General features: G+C 38.1%; 2 protein-coding genes across 2 annotated transcripts in view; both read right to left on the minus strand.

Moving 5' to 3' along the window:
• wdr90 (WD repeat domain 90) overlaps positions 1-6,347 on the minus strand; it is a 34,513-nt gene extending 28,166 nt beyond the window's left edge. Inside the window, exons 1-8 of the mRNA XM_010772197.1 lie at positions 6,068-6,347; positions 5,519-5,610; positions 4,974-5,150; positions 4,468-4,606; positions 4,171-4,341; positions 3,382-3,508; positions 2,760-2,827; positions 2,473-2,596 (exon numbers count right to left, since the gene is read on the minus strand). Of these exons, the coding sequence (XP_010770499.1) occupies positions 2,473-2,596; positions 2,760-2,827; positions 3,382-3,508; positions 4,171-4,341; positions 4,468-4,606; positions 4,974-5,150; positions 5,519-5,610; positions 6,068-6,080 (911 nt within the window). The 5' untranslated portion in view covers positions 6,081-6,347. The remainder of the gene's footprint in view (positions 1-2,472; positions 2,597-2,759; positions 2,828-3,381; positions 3,509-4,170; positions 4,342-4,467; positions 4,607-4,973; positions 5,151-5,518; positions 5,611-6,067) is intronic.
• Positions 6,348-7,449: 1,102 nt separating this feature from the next.
• gipr (gastric inhibitory polypeptide receptor) lies at positions 7,450-15,667 on the minus strand. The gene is made up of 14 exons (XM_010772168.1): positions 15,515-15,667; positions 13,765-13,858; positions 13,519-13,621; positions 13,223-13,330; positions 11,902-12,023; positions 10,616-10,722; positions 10,264-10,420; positions 9,752-9,911; positions 9,507-9,567; positions 9,319-9,388; positions 9,151-9,242; positions 8,862-9,000; positions 8,703-8,744; positions 7,450-8,331 (listed from the first exon to the last, which is right to left on the minus strand). Exons 2-14 carry the CDS (start codon positions 13,822-13,824, stop codon positions 8,260-8,262), a joined length of 1,293 nt encoding a protein of 430 aa, XP_010770470.1. The 5' UTR covers positions 13,825-13,858; positions 15,515-15,667; the 3' UTR covers positions 7,450-8,259.
• Between the last annotated feature and the right edge of the window lie 2,505 nt (positions 15,668-18,172).

Below are 18,172 nucleotides of genomic sequence, written 5' to 3' on the forward strand. Positions count from 1 at the left end.
CACATGAATGTAACTATTTACAAATGAAATTACAATTGAATTTCAAGGAATCTGTAAATAAGGCTGTCTGTCCTCATAAGCAAAGTAGTAAACATGGTATAAAGATACATAAAGTAAAAACTGGATAAAATCCCCAATCAATTACAAATTAAATTACAATTTCAAGAATCTGCAAATAAGGTGGTCTGTCCTCATGAGCAATGTAAACAAACATTGTATCATTTAGAATTACCGAAAGGTACAATATGTGAACACTGTGCTGCTGTCATTTCTCCCTAATGATAACCTGGAGATGGTGAATTATAACTCACAATTGAAAATTGTTCAGGAAAGTGGGTATAGAGTAGACGTCTAGAACTAGATAAACTTATGATAAACCAGCCTCGTCTACTTATTAAGGAAAAGTGGGAGGTTCTTTTAATGAACATTAGCTTCTCTGCTTTATCAGCCATAAGTCTGTTCCTCTTCTCATCAATCAAGCAACATGAGGGCAGCGCTGAACAGTCTCTCGCTGTCAGTGCTTGTGATTTGATCTTACTCCGCATATTTGTTCCGGGGTGTTTTGATTTCAAGTGGTGGAGTTATCCCGAAGTGGTGAAAAGTCTTTGCAGTTACACCCCCTCGAGAAATGTCAGCTGCGAACACGTTTACAAATCGCAATCCGCCGCCTCTTTCTCTGATATTTTTAAATATCTCCAAGCCGGCAGACATGTTGGCTGTGAGCCAGCCGCGAGCATGGTCACGCGCCGTGCCTTGTCGCCGCGTTTTGATTTACGTCATCACAACAATACACGTTAGTTTACCAACGTAACCCTGTTCTCTGACATTCGGTGATATTTTTTCGGTGCAAGAACTTTTAACCATTTTCGGCCGATAGTTTTCGGCGGCCGAAGTATTCGGTGCATCCCTAATTTTTATATAACATTAGAAAGAATGATTCTTATTATTACATTATAAGCTTATAGTGCCTCATTTTATGTGGTTGTGAGGAACGAAGGGAAAAGTTACATGAGAAAGTGTTTAGCTTGCAATATTTGAAAGTAGCAAGGGTCGAGTTGCAGAGACTGAGAAAACACAAAGAGGTAGTCAGAACAGCACATCGCCACCGGCCATTGACTTCGGTATGGGAGCCGCGCTTCCCCCAAAAGCTAGGGAAGCAACACATATGTTTCCCGCCTATATCTGAAAGAGACGTTAGAGAAAACAAATGAGTATGATGGTGCCAGAGTAGGGAGGGACTCTCCACAGGCCGGCCGAATGCTGATTGGGAGGATCGTGTTGCCCAAGAGACTCTATCTGAGTCTGCGCACCACCAAAGAGAACCAAGTCTAATCCGCGGTATATCTCTTCAGCTAGTCTTGACCAATCATAAAATGTATTGTCGCACGAGGTTCGAGGCTCTTGACGGATATTGGTGGTTACAGATTACAGCTTTGCTGCCTGTGATTCCCAAAGACGTGATGAGTCCTTGGCCAAGTAATATATATCTTTTGCTCTCTTTACAATAAATAGTTAAACTTAGAAGTTGTCTGTCTTTTCTGGAATTCTGAACCCAACAGCTGCATGATTTGTAAAAAAATTGATTAATTTCAAATATTCTGACTGCTTTTGCAATTGCAATATGGTTCACAATATTGGAGGGACTGATTATTTTGTAATCATAACATAAACGTATTCAAGGATTATTGTGATTCTACTTAATTCAAAGTGAAGAACATTGCACAAGCATGTTATGGCAGAATCCTTATTACAGCGTATTTCTGGCTTATTCAGTAAGGTCACATGGTAAGCTATAATGTGTGTTATTGAATTTCCGTCTGCAGAGTTAGAGAGGCTTATGAGTCTCTTTGCTACTTATCCATGGTCTTTGAATTATCAATAGATGTATTCATTTAAAGTTATGCATAGGTCAGAGAGGCCCCATCGTCTTGTCATATCAGTCTTATGCCTAGTCACATGGTTAGACAAATGTATATTTGAGTTGGGATTCCAGAGAAGAGGACCCATCGCCTCTTCCGTAATTATTAGGGTCAGCAGAAGAGCAGGAGAGGTCTTCCTCAGATATAATTGAGTTAAGTGTTGTTAGTTGGGTAGGTTCAATATCCTTCAAGACTCCTAAAGACGTCATGAGATAATGACCTTTCGACATCTGGAACATACATGTGATAAGGATGTTTGTGTGGTGGGCTGCATGTTGTTCTCATGTGTGTGCGTCATTTAGAAGCTATATATGGCTATGTGAAACTTCTACTCTGGGGGCATTTCTGCGATTGGTTGCTGTGAAGCAAGGTAAACGTTTCCCCATTATTATTTGTTTGTTGCGAAACTGAATAATAATTAATCTCAACCATATTTGTGTTTTTGTTTTATTGATCTCTCTCTGTGTTAACATTTAAGGTTGGTGAGCCATAACTTGCACTAAGAAGCACATATTGCGATTTGATAAAATGTTGATTAATTGTGCAACCCCACTTAAGTCTTACTGATTTTGGAGCGGTGATCTGCTGGATGAGGGACACTCGGTCCTGAACGGGTTTGCTGAGGCTGACAAAGCAAGGCTCCTCTCTAATTGGTCTTCTTTGGTCAGAGACACAACCTGGGGAAGAGAGAACATGCAGTACCACAGCTACAAGAAATTCCTGTGAGAGGACATGCACATTTTAAGTTTGAATCAAAATGCCGAGACTATGGCATGCAAAGACAGTAAAAAGCTTTAAATACTGTATGAATGTTGAGAAGTGTGATAGTTCATGACTCACTAGCCTCGGGCCTGGGAGGGTCTTTTTGAATGGAGTCAAAGGGTAGCTTCGTTCCCCCTGAGGGAAACCTGTCGAGGAAGGATGAGATCAGATGAGAGACGAAATAGATGTAAACTGTGACGAAAGCAGCAGCTGCAGTTTCCCAAATTCATAAATAGCCAATAATGGGAAGTTTGTATTGTTATGTTTTTATTCTGGTAATGAAATTATAGCTGATGAATATTTGGTTGATAATACAAAGCCAAATTGCTTTCATTGACTTAACAAGCACAGCATATACACACTGTAGGTGGCACCTTAAAGGTTTTTGATCAGCCAATACACTCAGAGAACAAGACAACATCAACAAAAAATACAAAAAACAACCAGCGCAGCACGCTGACTAGAGAGCCCAATATGTTGTCACCAGTCTGGAGAAGAAATTAAATACATTGGCATTTGAAGAGTCAGGACTATTCTTTGTTTTGTTAACATCAGTGACATTCAACAGGGATTATAACTATTTCAAAATAAACTACCAAACATCACGGCCCCAAAAACGACAAAAAGGAGTTCAGGGTAGATTCTGCTTTTAGAATAATATCAGCGATGTACATTGAGTTTCCAGGTGAGGTTACCATACCTGATGTGATCGTAGAGGTCGTGCCAGGAGCCTCCTTTGGGAACAGGAAATGACATGTCTCTGGGGACGGGACCCGTTCCCTCGGAAGAAACCAGACCCATCAGCTTGGCTTCACTGAAGGAAAGACCTGTTGAGTAAAGATGGGATACGTGAGTCACTAAGAGGACACTATCTACAGATCTGAGGTTGCAGTTTAATGAGGAATAAGATAAGATAGGACTTTATTTATCCCGAAGGAAATTGTTGTGCCAGAGTTACAAAAATACAATAAACACAGCAGCATAATAATAAAACGGTACACTAACAGTGCAGTAAAAATAGAAATTAAATACCTACAGGAAACATAGACGGTCACATAATTAATGTAAAATACTGTACATTGACAAGCAGTATTTAGTAGTGCAAAAAAACGTAGTGGCAGATACGTGATTGCACGTTATTATAGAACATTATTAATAATAATAATAATGCACATGTTGTATCAGTGGGCAGAATGATGGGTATGAGAAGATTTTGTTTCCACTTAAAGGATTTGAAGTGTGCTCTAAATATTCTTGGTTATCAATGTTGTTTGCTAATTAAGATTATTTAATGAAATGGTTTGAATAAGCAATGGGTTTAAGATCAACACCATTTCTTTATATTAGAGTGCTTTTTAGAGAACAGCATTTGTCTTTTTTTTCACATGACATCATCTTGCTTACTTGTATAAAACCACCAGGGATATACACAACTATAAACAAAGAGGATATAATAATACTGTTAATATCTATGCCATCTTAGTCCCACCTGGATCTAGCAGCAGGTTGCTGGTGAACATGTTTTTCACTGCCATGTTGGCACAAAGCTTAATGCTCTTGAGTTGACTGTAGCAGCCGTTGAGGTAGACAGAGAGAGTGTACTGCAGATCCAGCGTCAGACAGGTCCAACGCACTGACGTGGGAGCAGGACCCACTAAGCCTGGACCACAGAAACACAAATATTGCAAGATTATTTACATTTATATACAAAATACAGCAAACTATCAGCAAAGGCATGCAACAAATGGATCATATCTAGATGAGTATGGCTGTTCTTGTATCTTACCATGTCTTGCAGATTTAGCTGTGCTTTCATAGACTGAATCCTTTGCAGCTCCGCACAAGAAAGGAAACTGAAGCCAGGTAGCCGTGGATTTAAATTCTTTGAACATGTTGGAAAAAGAGATACGGACCACTTGGCCCTCCTACACATCAAAGCACAAGAGAGAAAGAGAAAGAGAAAGAAAATGTATTTATTTTAAAATCAATTAAATCTTCACATACACCATAGCGGCATTTATAGTAGATAGTTGTTGAATATTTTGCAACTAAGCAAATTGCTGTGGTTTTATTTTTAAGAGTTATGTAAAACCAATGAAAATCTCCCACTGTGAGAGCTAATTATATCCAACAGTGTGACATGATTTAAAGTACCAGAATCTACGCTGAAACCTTCATAACACACAAGGGGACGGGTAATAACCGGAAAAGCATGACATGGGACCTTTAAAAAAAATGAAATATCGTTAAGATACTGTAGCACAAACATATCAATGAAATCTGATCCGATACCTCGGCAGAAACATCCAGGTGGACCACAAAGTATTTTCCGGGGGTGGGCCTGAATAGAAGGTAGAAGAAGCGACCGGTCAGCCCCAGAGACTGGTTGATGTTTTTGGGTATCATGATGAAGCTGTTGGCAGGAACAGGACCTCTGATCCTGAACACTGAGCACTTCAGGCGCTTGTCCTAGGAGATTTATCAAGGACATAAAGTTAATTCTTCTTCTCAGAAAACCAAATCAATCTGTCAATTGTCTGTCATTGGATGAAAAGCATAAATATAACTTTTTCTACATACTGAGCGTACAGAAAATGGAACTATGCTGCAGGATTTGAAAAAAAATGGTATTGAGGGTTTTCTATCCCGTGTGAAAACCTGTCGCTAGCTGAAATGAAATTCATGCGAAGCTACCATAGTTACCATAGACAAATCTACACTTTTAACAGTCACTTATCAATCCTACAGCAGTGAGTGATTGGTATACAAAAGATAGTTTGGGGGTGAAGTATAACTTTAAATATCATAAGTACAACATTAGTGTGCAGCAAGGTTACCGTGCATGTTGACACTTCCCCCTCTTTGGCCGACCGTTTCCAGTCTTCAACCCTGACATGTTTGAATATGTTGACATAAGGATGCTGCCAACCTGGGAAGTCAAAACAAGGTGAATAACAGCATTAAACTATCAAGTTGTCTTACAATATTGGTTGTATGATAAGATAAGATAATATATACTTTTATTGATCCCAGTTTTTGAAATGATGTTGTCACAGCAGCATTGCACATGAACTCAACATTAAATGAAATACAAAATACACTAAAAACAGCAGATATACATGTATTAACAGTAATACATAAACAAAAAAGAACAGTACATATGTATATATCAACAGTGAAATATGTATACCTAGAGTATCTCTATGGAATATCAACATTAATATACAGATTAACATTGAGAATTGAAGTCAATGTATGTCATTGATAGGCCAACTCATAAGTAACAAATGTAAACTATTGACATTATAAGTTAGCAACGTATACTATTTGCGTTATAAGTTAACAAGTGAACAGGACAAGACTTTAATTAAAAAGGTTAATTTTACCTTTGGAGGCCATTGATACACAATGCTTCAAACAGGAGTTGTTGATGTCTCAGTGTCTGCAGCTGTCAACACGAGCAGCTAGTGGGGCTTTAGAGAGGTTAGCTAGCAAACAGACAGCTAAATGAACAGTAAAGCTCCTTATCAGAATGCCACAGTGAAGAACTATGATAACACATTTAGTTTCACATCACTTTTGAGATAAGAGACCTTTCCCAGTTCTCCCGGGAAGCGAGTGAACAACAGTTTTGATTTGACAACTGCTAGAGTTGTATCCTTCCCGCTCCAGCCTCCGCCGTTGCCAACGACAGCACGACGTTCATGACGTAAGTACGTTGCTTTTCCTGGTGCTTCTGGGTAATGGAGTTCACAGAGCAAAAAAGAAATTCAGGAAGAAACTGTGTTATTTTAGCATAGGTTGGAGAAATATTCAGATGTTGTACTTAAATAAAAGTGCTGTAGGGTAGCTTGTGCAAGTTACCCGATCTAACTGGTCTTATTAATGTGTTAAAAAGTAAAGTACACCATTATCCCTGAATTGTAGTCGGGTAGAAGTACAGTAGCACAAATAAATAAATCCTGAAGTAAAGAAGAAGTCTCTCAAAATTATACATTTTACTTGAGTAAATGTACTTATTAACTTTACACCACTGTTTTTTGTAATATGAAAGCAAAAAGGCTAACCCAATATTTGTTATAAAGAAGACAGTGCAGGTGTAGATTGACTTAAAGTTTGACATTTATAACCTTTTTCAAGACACTGTTTCTGATTACTATAATGCTATAATTCTGTTCATTCAACATATATATCTTATCCAGTTGTAGGCTAACAGTTGTAAATATGCAGTGGAGTTTATTTGTAAATCATTTTGTATGAAAACACAAATTCTGTGTTTTATATTAAATAATTCTGTGTTCTTCTTTTTATTGAATGTTCAATACCTGACAAGGAGATCAGTGGACGGAACCTCTGAAGTGTGGTCGCTGTGCTCAGGACATTATTGTTGTGAGGACTTCCCCCCCCTATATATTAAAGGCTTCTCAATTGTCTAATTTCCCCTCCTCGACTCCTATCCTCGTGACTTAGTCCCGCCCACAGGAGATGCGAGTGGAGGAGTCAAGGAGGGGAACCGAAGAGAGAGGAGTGGAAGCAGCAGGCATTTAGAGAAATTAGAAATCGTCTCTTCTGAGCGGTCATTTTAAAGAGATGTCCATTAATGATGACAGGAGGCACAGCAGCACTCTGTCTGATGGACAGATGTGTTCATGACGACTTATATATTTACTTTGAATTCATTCACAGTGCGGTATAATGAGACAATAACAGGCTACAGATGCGGACATACACACAAACATATATTTATATAAATATACAATTTCAGAATCAAACAAGTATGAGAGCACTCTCATAATAACGTAACACAATCAGAGACTGGATTTTCCCTTTTTGTAAATGTTCCACGTGAGAAGAGTCACTGTGAGGGAAACCTAATGTAAAACTGATCATTATATCTGTTGTCAGATTGTCAGTAATAAAACGGAGATTGTCAAAGCTGTATGCTGGCTCGGGTCATCCATGAACAACGCAAAACACAACGCAGAGACCGCTTAACGACACCGGTTACACAGTGACCTACAGGGGCTACATATTCAATCACATATTAAACAATTTAGTGTAAACAAATATACGTTTAATTTCTATACTCCATTTGTATGAAAGATAGTAAAGTCTTAAATAATCACAATCACTTGTTCACAATTGTACAACTCATATAACAATTACTTATTCACAATTTTAAGTATTCACAAGTCACAACAGACCAAATATCATCTTAAAATGTACAGTCAATGCCAAAACATATTCAATCTGAGTCCATATTTACAGCATTTGGGAGTGACTCCACAGGGTCTTGAAGGTGAATGAGGAAGGACACCTGCATTGCCACTGACAATTGCCCAATGTCCTCCTGGTCCAAATGCCGCATAGAATTGTCTCGATTCACCACTGATGGATTCTGCAGCAAAGAAGCTTTAGGCTGTGGTGAAGTTGGTTGAAGTTGGCGTCTAGAAAGAAGTGAACTCTCAGGAGTCGGTGAGCCATCAGTCATTGCTCTTGTGGTCGTTACGGAGGATCTGTTGCGCTCTGTCACTTTGGCGTTGGAGAACGTTTCCACACGAGAGCCAAAAACAGCTAGTCACTGTCCACAGCAAACAACCTCAGCTTCTATCCTCCAGCTGCGAAACTTCCTCTTCAGCTCTGCCCTAACCTGCAAACAAAGGGGAGGTGAGCCATTTCAAATACCATTCACAATAGTATTGATTATGCTATTAATACAATCCATTTCAGAGTGACTGTACTATTTGGTGTAACATTTTATGACATTTTCCAGTCCATACTTGAAAAATTAAGTAATTTATCACGGTATTTATAAAATCAAATACACGCTTTTCCTTCTAGATGGGTTTCTCAATAAAGATCTCCCCATTATCAGGATTATTAACAATGTTTTAATATGATTTAAGACATACTTTTTCACACATTTTCCATATAGATTAATATATGTATTTCAGATAATGTGACATCGAGAACCTTCTATGTATGGTATGGAAAATGTGAGTATGAGATGAAACAACAAACCTCTTTATTGGCATAGCAGTAAAGCACAGCCACCAGAAAGCCCTGCAGAGGAACCACAGAAAAGTCCTGTTTATTAAGTTTGCTATGCAGGAACACAACAGACATTATTTTTGATATATTGGCAAAGAAAGCATCTCTCTCTGATTGAATTAAACCTACCTGAAATGAATTGAGAAAAAGGGTGAAGAAGATTTTAATGTATCGCAGAACACCTGATGTCTGCTCATCTGTTGCAAAGATGAAAATAACCTCATGAACGCCAAACAGAGGGATGAGGGTGAGTGTTGCCTTGGCAAGCCTAACAGGACAGAACAAACAGCAGAGCAATAAAACCATCACAATGCTTCTTGTCAACATTTGATGTTGTGACATGCTGTAACAGCGAGAATGTTAAGAGTTGAAAATATGAAATGTATCGTCGACATTGAAAAAAGCTAAGACAACTTGCCTGAGTTTGTAATCCGCAAATCTGCTTTGGCTGCTGGCTCGTAATTTTGAAAGAACGACTTTCAAGATCTTGATGAAAATCAGAAAGTTGATCTGTTGAAAATCGTAATGTTAATTACTATGTTCTGTGTAGACATTCATATTATACAGATGTCAGATGATGACTCACTAGTGAAACAAGAAGGATGGGGAAACGTATGATCCACCAGTAGTTCATGTTGGAATTGACAGCCCAACACCTGAGACGAGAAAAGACGCAGCTGTTACAATTTCTCTGCTCTCTAATATGGATCTGTGAAAGCATAAATGTAATGATGAACAGATGGAAACAGGGCAACCACCTGCACACACTCTTACTCTTTGTTTTCTTTCAATTGCTTCATCACCACCCATGGAACCACAAAAAGAAGTGGAGTTCCTGCGACAAAATCAGAAAATATTGCAGGGTTCAGTGTGGGTGCTTTTTGGTTTGATAAGTAAACATACTAAAACATTTGTTGAAATCTGGCATGGATATGGTATCAACCTGATATACTGTATATATAATATGATGTTTTGCAATATTAGAAATAAAGGTAATGAATCCCAGAGAAGGTACTTACCCCAGCCAAGACAGATGTAAGGAAAGTATTTGTTGTTGTCGATGAACACTGAGGCAATAAGCACAGAGTACAAATAAATGGCCTCTCCAAAGAACCAATAGTGATTGGCCAGGACACAGTACTGCATCACTACCTGAGCTATCCTGCAGCCAATAGCAGCCTAAAAGGGATGGAAATAACACATACAAGTTACAAAAGGCTAATGTTTAATAATAAATAATAATAATGCATTACATTTTTTATTAGAGCGCTTTTACAGGTGCTCAAAGCGCTTTACAATTACACATTACACATATTAGACATGTAAGAGTCATTACTGTGGACATTACCCACAGGAGCAAATACAGGTGAAGTGTCTTGCCCAAGGACACAACGGCCTGACGCAGTGGCGGCCGAGGCGGGATTTAAAATGGAGTTCACCAACGCCTCTTGATCTGATGACCAACGCTCTAACCACTGCGCCAAAACCGCCCATTAAAGTGTTAAACTTCAACAAATAACAACAAACCCACCTCGTCACTGAGCATGTCCTTTACATCAGTTTGTTTCATGATTTCTCTTCCCCAGTGGCGGTCAAGCATGGTGTCTTTAATAATGACCGATACGGCTCGCAGGATGAGAGACAGGAAGAGGTTGGCATGAATGTAGTTCCTGGTGCAACGCAGATTCCTGTCGGGAGACATACAAATACCCCACGTTTAAATTTGGTATATCAAGGGCATTAAATGTGTATATTTATCTTGCTTCTCTGATCTTGATTTTGTTGGCTTCTTCAAATTAAAATAGGCAGATTTGATTTAGCATCTTTTGTGTTGTTTTGTAAATGTATAACCCTTTAATCACTTCTCTTGTTTGACAGCTTACCTCAAGCTCATAAGAATAATAAGAGCCGTGATGAGCGTAAACAGCGACAAGGAATAGCCGAAAGTGTACAACATCCTGAAGCTCAACATCAGTTGTTTGAACCACAGCTGTGAAGACAAATCAAGACCTGTCAATATCAGGGAAGAAAACAGATTGCTTCACTAAAGTTACCACCTATTATTTATTCTTAACAGCATTAAGATTAAGGGATGTAGTATCTGCAAATAATCATTTGGGATTACCAACTGGTTGTGATTTACAAAATCAAGATATTTCAAATTGTGTTGTTTGATTTCAAATCCACCAAGTCTTTTCACTGCAGCTTCTGATAATGCACCTCAGGTGAGTGCAAATCCAGGAAAAAATGGTTTGATTCCAGATTATAAATCCTTTGACAGGGCAATAAAAAGGCAGCAATCAGCTCAAATGATCAGCCACTGCTAGACAGAAAACAGCAGGGGAAACAACTAATAACGTCAAGACTCATACCAGGAAATAGAAAGACACCAGGGGTCCATAAAATATAAAATATATATACAATATTAATGAGAAATAGAAAAATACGGTGGTCATTATATACATTCACTAATAGATACCATGAAGGATCAAATAGAGATGTAAAAGTGTGTAATCATGCAAAAGGAAGTCTACAGGTTAATCAAATAGGATTCCCATCTTCAATCAGGGCTCACATAACACAAGGCTTTGTGTGGATCAGAATTTAAAAATACACGATATCAATAATAAACCCAACCAATCAGATAAGGAAGGGGGGACATCCATGTCACTCAAAACATTTGTTTTTAAATTCTCTGATGTGGATGAAGGGCTAAAGCAAAATTCCAAGAGGAAGAAACCCTTGGTGGTTATCTGCAACATTTGTTGATTGTTGATTGTTGTTGTTGTTGTTGTTGTTGTTGTTGTTGTTGTTGTTGTTGTTGTTGTACCCGCAATTAACTTTGTTAAACAGCTAAATAATATTCATAGGATTATATAACAACAATACAGCGTTAATTGCAGATGGATTCTTGCCATTGTGCAAAGGTTAGTCGTTTCAGGTGAAGGTCAATTAATTGTATCTCTCAACTCCTACACCACAGGTTTCCATCATATCCCTAAAAGTAATTAATGGTAATCATAGTGCTCATCTGTTTATTCACACACTGTTGGAGGTAAAAGGTTTGCCCTGCCTTAAAGCTCGGATAGCCTTATCATGTCATACATATAAATGAGCAACAAGTAGCAACACATTAACAACGGAGATGGAGACATTTTGGTTTTTGCACCTCTTGAGACGTGACCTCTTTTTCCTCCTCACACTGAGTCATGTCCCTCCACACCTGCCCGTTGTCCCCTCTCTCCCAGAGGCCGTCAGAGCCACACAGCCGACGCACAGCGCCCTGCGACACTGTGGGAGAAACAGTCAGACAGTCAGTCATTACCCACTCTAATGACACCTTATTATAGTGACAGGGGGTGAAAGCTAATTGCAGCACAGATCAGGCAGAAGTGTAAACAGCCTGGACAGCTTATCATTCCAGCATAACGGGGAAATGAACTCAAAGACATTTGCATATACAAGCACAATAAAATCTAAACATACATATTACATAAAAAATCAAATCCCTAAAGGTTTTATCATTTTGGTATCATTGGTCATTCCAAAGGGGAAAAAACTACGCTCTCTCAATACAAGGTTGCTGTGGCTAAGGGGGTTAAATGGGCTAAAAATCAGAAAGTAGGTGGTTCAATCCCCAGCCCCTGCAATCAACATGTCAAAGTCTAAACATTGGGGGGGAATGCAGTGGTTAATGTGTTGTTTTTACACCTTTTTTAATTAAGGATTCAACTTAAAAAATAAGCTTAGTTATAAATAAGCTTTTGAGGGCCTGTGAGATGGATTTTATGACCTTGAAACAGATCAAGCTAGCAGCTCTGGCTCCCCCTGATTTCAGTCATCATTCTAAGCTAAGCTAAGCTAAGCTAAGCTAAGCTAAGCTAATTGTCTGCTGGCTGTAGTTTCTCCTTCAATGATAAATGGTGACTAGTTCTCAAATAAATAATTAGAAGGAAAAAAAGATGACAAAAAATACAGATTTCAGTATTCTGAGGCTCTGAGCCCCATTTATTTTCCTTGCGGACGGCAAAAAAACTCAGACATTATACAACTTAAAATAAAAGGAATAGGGTTAGGCTTAGGGTAAGAAAATGTTTTTATGAACCACACAGCTTCTGGTATTCCAAGTCCCGACCGGAAAAAAAGACGTGGTGCAGGCACGAAACATACTACCAATAGAAATACATTGCTTTTAAAATCGTTCTGTGACATGAAAAAAATGTGAATATAGTGTTGGTGAGCACGAATAAATAGATTAAATTAATTTCGTGACTATAACACGAAATGCCGTGAGACTGGGTTGAAATATAAAGATGTAGGGTTGCTAAGCAAATATACATTTAGCCAGTATTAACTAATTCACTCATTATGGGGTTCACAATCAATATTGCCCCACATCCAAAACATAATCAAATTTAGACAGATAGGAATATAGTTATATTTCAGTTTGTTGAGCTGCTGTCAGTCAGTCTTCTAAAAGTGTGATTTACCTTTGTCATACCAGGGCAGGTAGAAGGGGCATGAGATGTTGACCATAGAGCCGGCAGGAGTATCTGGCCAGCAGGCGTATCTGTCAAATGTCCTGTTGCAGAACAAGCCTGTTATAAACACAAACAAAAAGGAGCTGAGTAAAAAATATTTGCTCTTCAACAAAAAGCCATAGATTTTAGATGGGAATTTGAGTAGCATAATTTGACATTTTCGTGATGATCTTGTCTTTACTTTCAACCTCTGCCATAATCCCTTTTGCTGGAGGAGTAACTGATTGAAGCTTCCCATACTGTACCTTGAGGTAGAGGCTCATTTTCTATCATTTTGACACAGTCATCTTTATACTGGACCCACTTTAGATAAGTCTCCTCTAAGACTTTCCCGCTGGCCATCGCACACTGTAGGGACATTTACAAAAGAACACTTGTGAAAATACATTTTCATGTCAAACTTCCCGGAAAAATAAATCTGCAGTAGGGTTAAAGTCATCAAACCTTTCACGTTAAAGAAAGATTGCCATTGTATTTGACCAAAAACTAACCTTTAGCAGTTTGAGAAGCACCAGGCAGAACAAAGCAGTTATCTGTTGTGCCCTGTCCATCACTGCAGTCAAATGTTCTTCCTCTTTGGAAACACTGAGGGGAGAAAAGGAAAACAAAACTGTTTTGACAGCTGAAAGGGTCGCAGTGGAGTGCAAACTTTGGCAAGTGCTGACCAAATTGATTTCAAGAAAGGGTGTGCAGATTCATTCCTGAATAAACTGCATTAGTCTTTAGTGCTATAAAAACATGTTATTTTCTCCTTATAACATTGTGAAGCACCTTGAGATTACGTTGTTTTTAAAGTGTGCTATATAAATGAAATGTCTTATTATTATTATTATTATTATTATTATGATTATTATTATGTTTGCTGTGTGAAATCCAGCTGAGGTATTTTGAATACACTTACATGAAAAAACATAACGGATCATTATTTAGAGTTTTCGTTGAGGGCTGTATTTAGATCTCAATTTACTGTCAATCAAAAATATTTTTGACCAGGAGGCAGTGTTCATTACCCATAACACCTGATTTTTTTTATTTTAAGCCATAGGTCCAAAAATATGACATTTAGCTGATAAACACTTGAGAACACGCTGAGAAATGCAGTGTGGCCTGTGGCCCTGCTGCTGTGGAAACGCTTTTATTAGCAAAGCGACCTCAGAGGCACCCATGTCCCTGTCATCTGTGGGGGTCCGACCTTAGGCTCAGCGTAACCCACCATGGGTACAGACTGACAGACACTGATTTAATTTCACTGCCTGTAGCGGGTTGATAAGGATCAGTTTCTTATACTGTATAGCAGAGCTACCCCACTCTGTTTGATGGTACAATGGTAGAATAATGTGACTTTAACACTTATCATTTCAAGAGTGGGATATCTCTAAACCTCTCACAGATCAGGAGTATCTTCAACTGTTCAGGGACCAAAAGGAAGTGTGTTAATATCTGTAGTGTTAATCCCATAGGTTAATCCTTGTTAACATCCCAAGAGGGAATTCAAAAGCAGAGTATACTGTTCTGAATATAAAAACAGAGTCTGATTTAGAAGAACTGCAGGAGTCTAATTTAGAAAAGCAGCAGGTGTCTAATTTTCAAGTGACCGTCGTTTGCAGACCTTGCTCATTAAATCTGCATCTGTAATGTGACTCACTGTTTTGATATATGTCAGTTTGCCTTTCAACAGGTGATTTTTTTTTTTGGTATACATATTACAAATTGGCTCTTAGTAATGTGCACAACTACATTTAACATCTGGCAAGGATACAGGTAAATGATTGAGTGCACCAAGCTGTGAGAAGAAACCTAAATATCTTGGTAGCTCAAACATTATAGCAACAACAAGCAGCACACCAACATCATGTGGATCAACTAAACCTCATACACAACTTGTAAAGCTTTAAACTGCATAAAGTCTGGCTTCTCTAAGCACAGTTGCACCGCAAATACTGCCGGGATTATGCACTTTAATTGTGAAAAAGTACGTTATAATGACCTTATTATTATTAAGATTGTTTTATTCGAATCCATATGGCTAAAAGTAGAATTTGTTGTGAAAAACTCTCTATTATTTAGTAATCAATACAAAGGAAATCCAGAGAGAATTAACAATCAACAAAGTTGATTTTTTTCTTGACATTTCACTTAAATGCGTTCCGAAAAAAATATGTTCTCATTTTATTTTGCGTAATCCTAAAAGTTTAGTTAAGACTGAACCAAGAATACAAAAAATACAAGCATGTTACTTACATACAAACGTCTTTGGAAAGGAGAAAGCTGCCGTCAGATGCTCCGTCCTGGAGGTTGCAGAATAACTGACTGCACCTGAAGCAGCGAGTCTCACCAAGGTGCTCTGCGCATGGCTTGCAAATTATCAACAAGTGTCTCGTTTCCGCTCTTGCATTTCTTTAATATCCTAGGCATGTAATGAGCGACTGATTACTGAGTCACAGTCACACAGACAGCATATATTCACAAGCCTCACATAGAGATAGAACATATATGTAAATCTGCAGTTTGCACTTAATTGATGCAAATAAGGGGCGGAAATGGTGCTCTTATGCCATAGCCTAAATAATTATAGTCCCTATAGGCCTATTGATCTGTAGTTAAAAAGAAAGCGAGATATCTCAAAAAGCTTATCCATCAAGGTGAATATTGCTAAAGCCTTTTACGATTGAAAAACACTTAATGTGAAATGTATGTATAAGTAGGCCTATTGTTTTATTTACCATAGATTCACCACAGTGGACCCCCTGATTCCCCAATGTCAAGAAATCCACAAATGCAACTTGTTTGCAAATATTAATGAATGGAAACAAATGACTAATTTCAGAAATACTCTACCTTTAGGTGAATATGTGGCATCTTTTACCTGGATCAAATTAGATGAGACAATATCAGCTTGCAGTACCAGCACAAATGGATGGTTGAATAACAGATCTGGTGTCTAGCTGAGTGATAAGAATATCATTATTGGACTAAGAAGATGTGGTCAATAACTGGTTGGAAATGAATCTCCACAATCTTGATGAACAGTGAATATTAAAAGTTATTGAAGCTCATAGTTACCGTCCACAACACAACAATTGTTTATTTCTCTCTTCAGACATATGCAAACAATTAGGCTTTTTTTTGTATTTGTCAGACACTTAAAAAGTGAAGTGGCTGTCAAAATCCATTCACGTCTTTATGTCCACATGTCTTAACTGTGAAATATTGATTAAAGACACATTAAAGATTGAGTTAACGTTTTTTGGATCTTTAGGTCAATCTTTTACATCTAATGTTAATAAACCTCTGCGGAGATTTCAGCTGTGACGATTTTGTTTCGCCCTGAGAAAGGCTGTAAACATGTGCAGGATGTGCCCTGCATTGGGTACAGTTAACGCCATCTACAGTAGGCTACACAAGTAGTATATGGATAATGAAAATTTCTTCAACTGCCTTGAAATTCCATTCAAGAAGCAAAGTAGACAGTTGCATCTTTCTGTCAATCATAGGCCTCAACTCACAGTAAGATCTACAAGTACCAAATTAGTTTTCCCATTTAAAGCTTCGGGTTTCGTAATGAAGCTTTGAATGCCTCTCGTCAAGGTTACTTAGATTTAAATTACAGGGCTGTTATATGGTATTTTGAAAATGTATTCTGCCGAGTAAGATTAGAAGAACAATACCTCTCTCATGTAATTCTGTACCATGCTGTCTATGGTCTGTACGCTAAATATTAAGCTAGAGCTAGGAGGCAGGCTAGCTTTAAGACTGCAAACAGATTTTGTTGTGTCTTACAGAACAACAAAATCTACCTTCAAGCACCTCCTCTATAGTTTGTTTAATGTCTCCTTTTCCATTTTTTTTGTAGATTCTGTTACATTTGAAAGAGCCAGTCTAGCTTGTTTCCTGTTACTAATCTCAGGCTAAGCTAACTAGCCACTACAATACAGGTTAGCCAAGACTATGGACTATACACTATACAGGCCTAAAAGTATTCCTCTGAATATTGGCGTGATTCCCTGGGCTTTTATTTTACGCTGTAAAGGTAAAATAATTGCTTCCTCAAAGGAAATCAGAGGAAATCATCAGTGCATTTTAGGACAACCTCAACCGAGGATAGGTTTGAAGTGTTGTTAACTGTCCTCAAGTAATTATTTTGTGGACAGGATGTCTTGAAAATTAATTGGACGGAGGAGGGCCTAAGGCCTGAGCACAACCTATACGGGTTACTGATATCTCCATCTTATTTTTAATTAGGTTCTTTCATTCTGCCATTTATTTTGAGTCACTTTACCTCAATTATGTGTTTGGAGAAATAAGGCCAGGATTTTAATAACAACTGTTCAAGTATCCAGACACACCTCTTTAAATTCATATGTGCCTCGGGACATAAATAATATTCAATACAAATGATTTATCAGAACCATCAACACTAACCATTTCCAGGAACTCATGACAACTTGTGCAACAACAAAGACTTTTAAGTTCAAATGTCTTCAGTACTGTGATTTGATTGACAGCACAATAAGTTGTTGTTTCAAACCCCTGGAGCTATTCTATTTTCATGTTATGAAAAAAAATGATGTAGTTTGAGGACAAGACAAGTATAAGCAAATAAATGTTCATATACAGGATGACATTCAAAAGAATATATTGTATTATCTGAAGATCAGGGATATGTTTTGTCCCTTGACTATTTCATGAGTGTTGGCAAGTAGAAAACAAGTAAAGGTTAAAACACTCGAATGCTTTGTTTTCACAGATTCAGGTGCTGCAGTTGTGATATACAGTATTCTGAATCCATCACTACACTACTGTCTGAACAAAGGTGAAACTATGAGTAGTGCTTTGTCAATTTGTTTTCACTGCCACCAAGCGGACCACAGCAAAATAAATCAGCGAATGCAGGTGTAA

This window comes from Notothenia coriiceps, unplaced genomic scaffold (genome assembly GCF_000735185.1).
Source record: "Notothenia coriiceps isolate Sejong01 unplaced genomic scaffold, NC01 NC01_scaffold00010968, whole genome shotgun sequence".
Classification (NCBI taxonomy): Eukaryota; Metazoa; Chordata; class Actinopteri; order Perciformes; family Nototheniidae; genus Notothenia; species Notothenia coriiceps.

What these genes read in the sequence shown, in the direction of transcription:
- gipr (XM_010772168.1), bottom strand. Translation starts at nt 13,824, where the DNA reads ATGGACAGGGCACAACAGATAACTGCTTTGTTCTGCCTGGTGCTTCTC. An exon ending in TTACATCTGTCTTGGCTGGG is followed by an intron (nt 9,568 to 9,751) that starts GTAAGTACCTTC and finishes ATTTTGTCGCAG; the next exon opens with GAACTCCACTTCTTTTTGTG. An exon ending in CAATTGAAAGAAAACAAAGA is followed by an intron (nt 9,389 to 9,506) that starts GTAAGAGTGTGT and finishes TTCTCGTCTCAG; the next exon opens with GTGTTGGGCTGTCAATTCCA.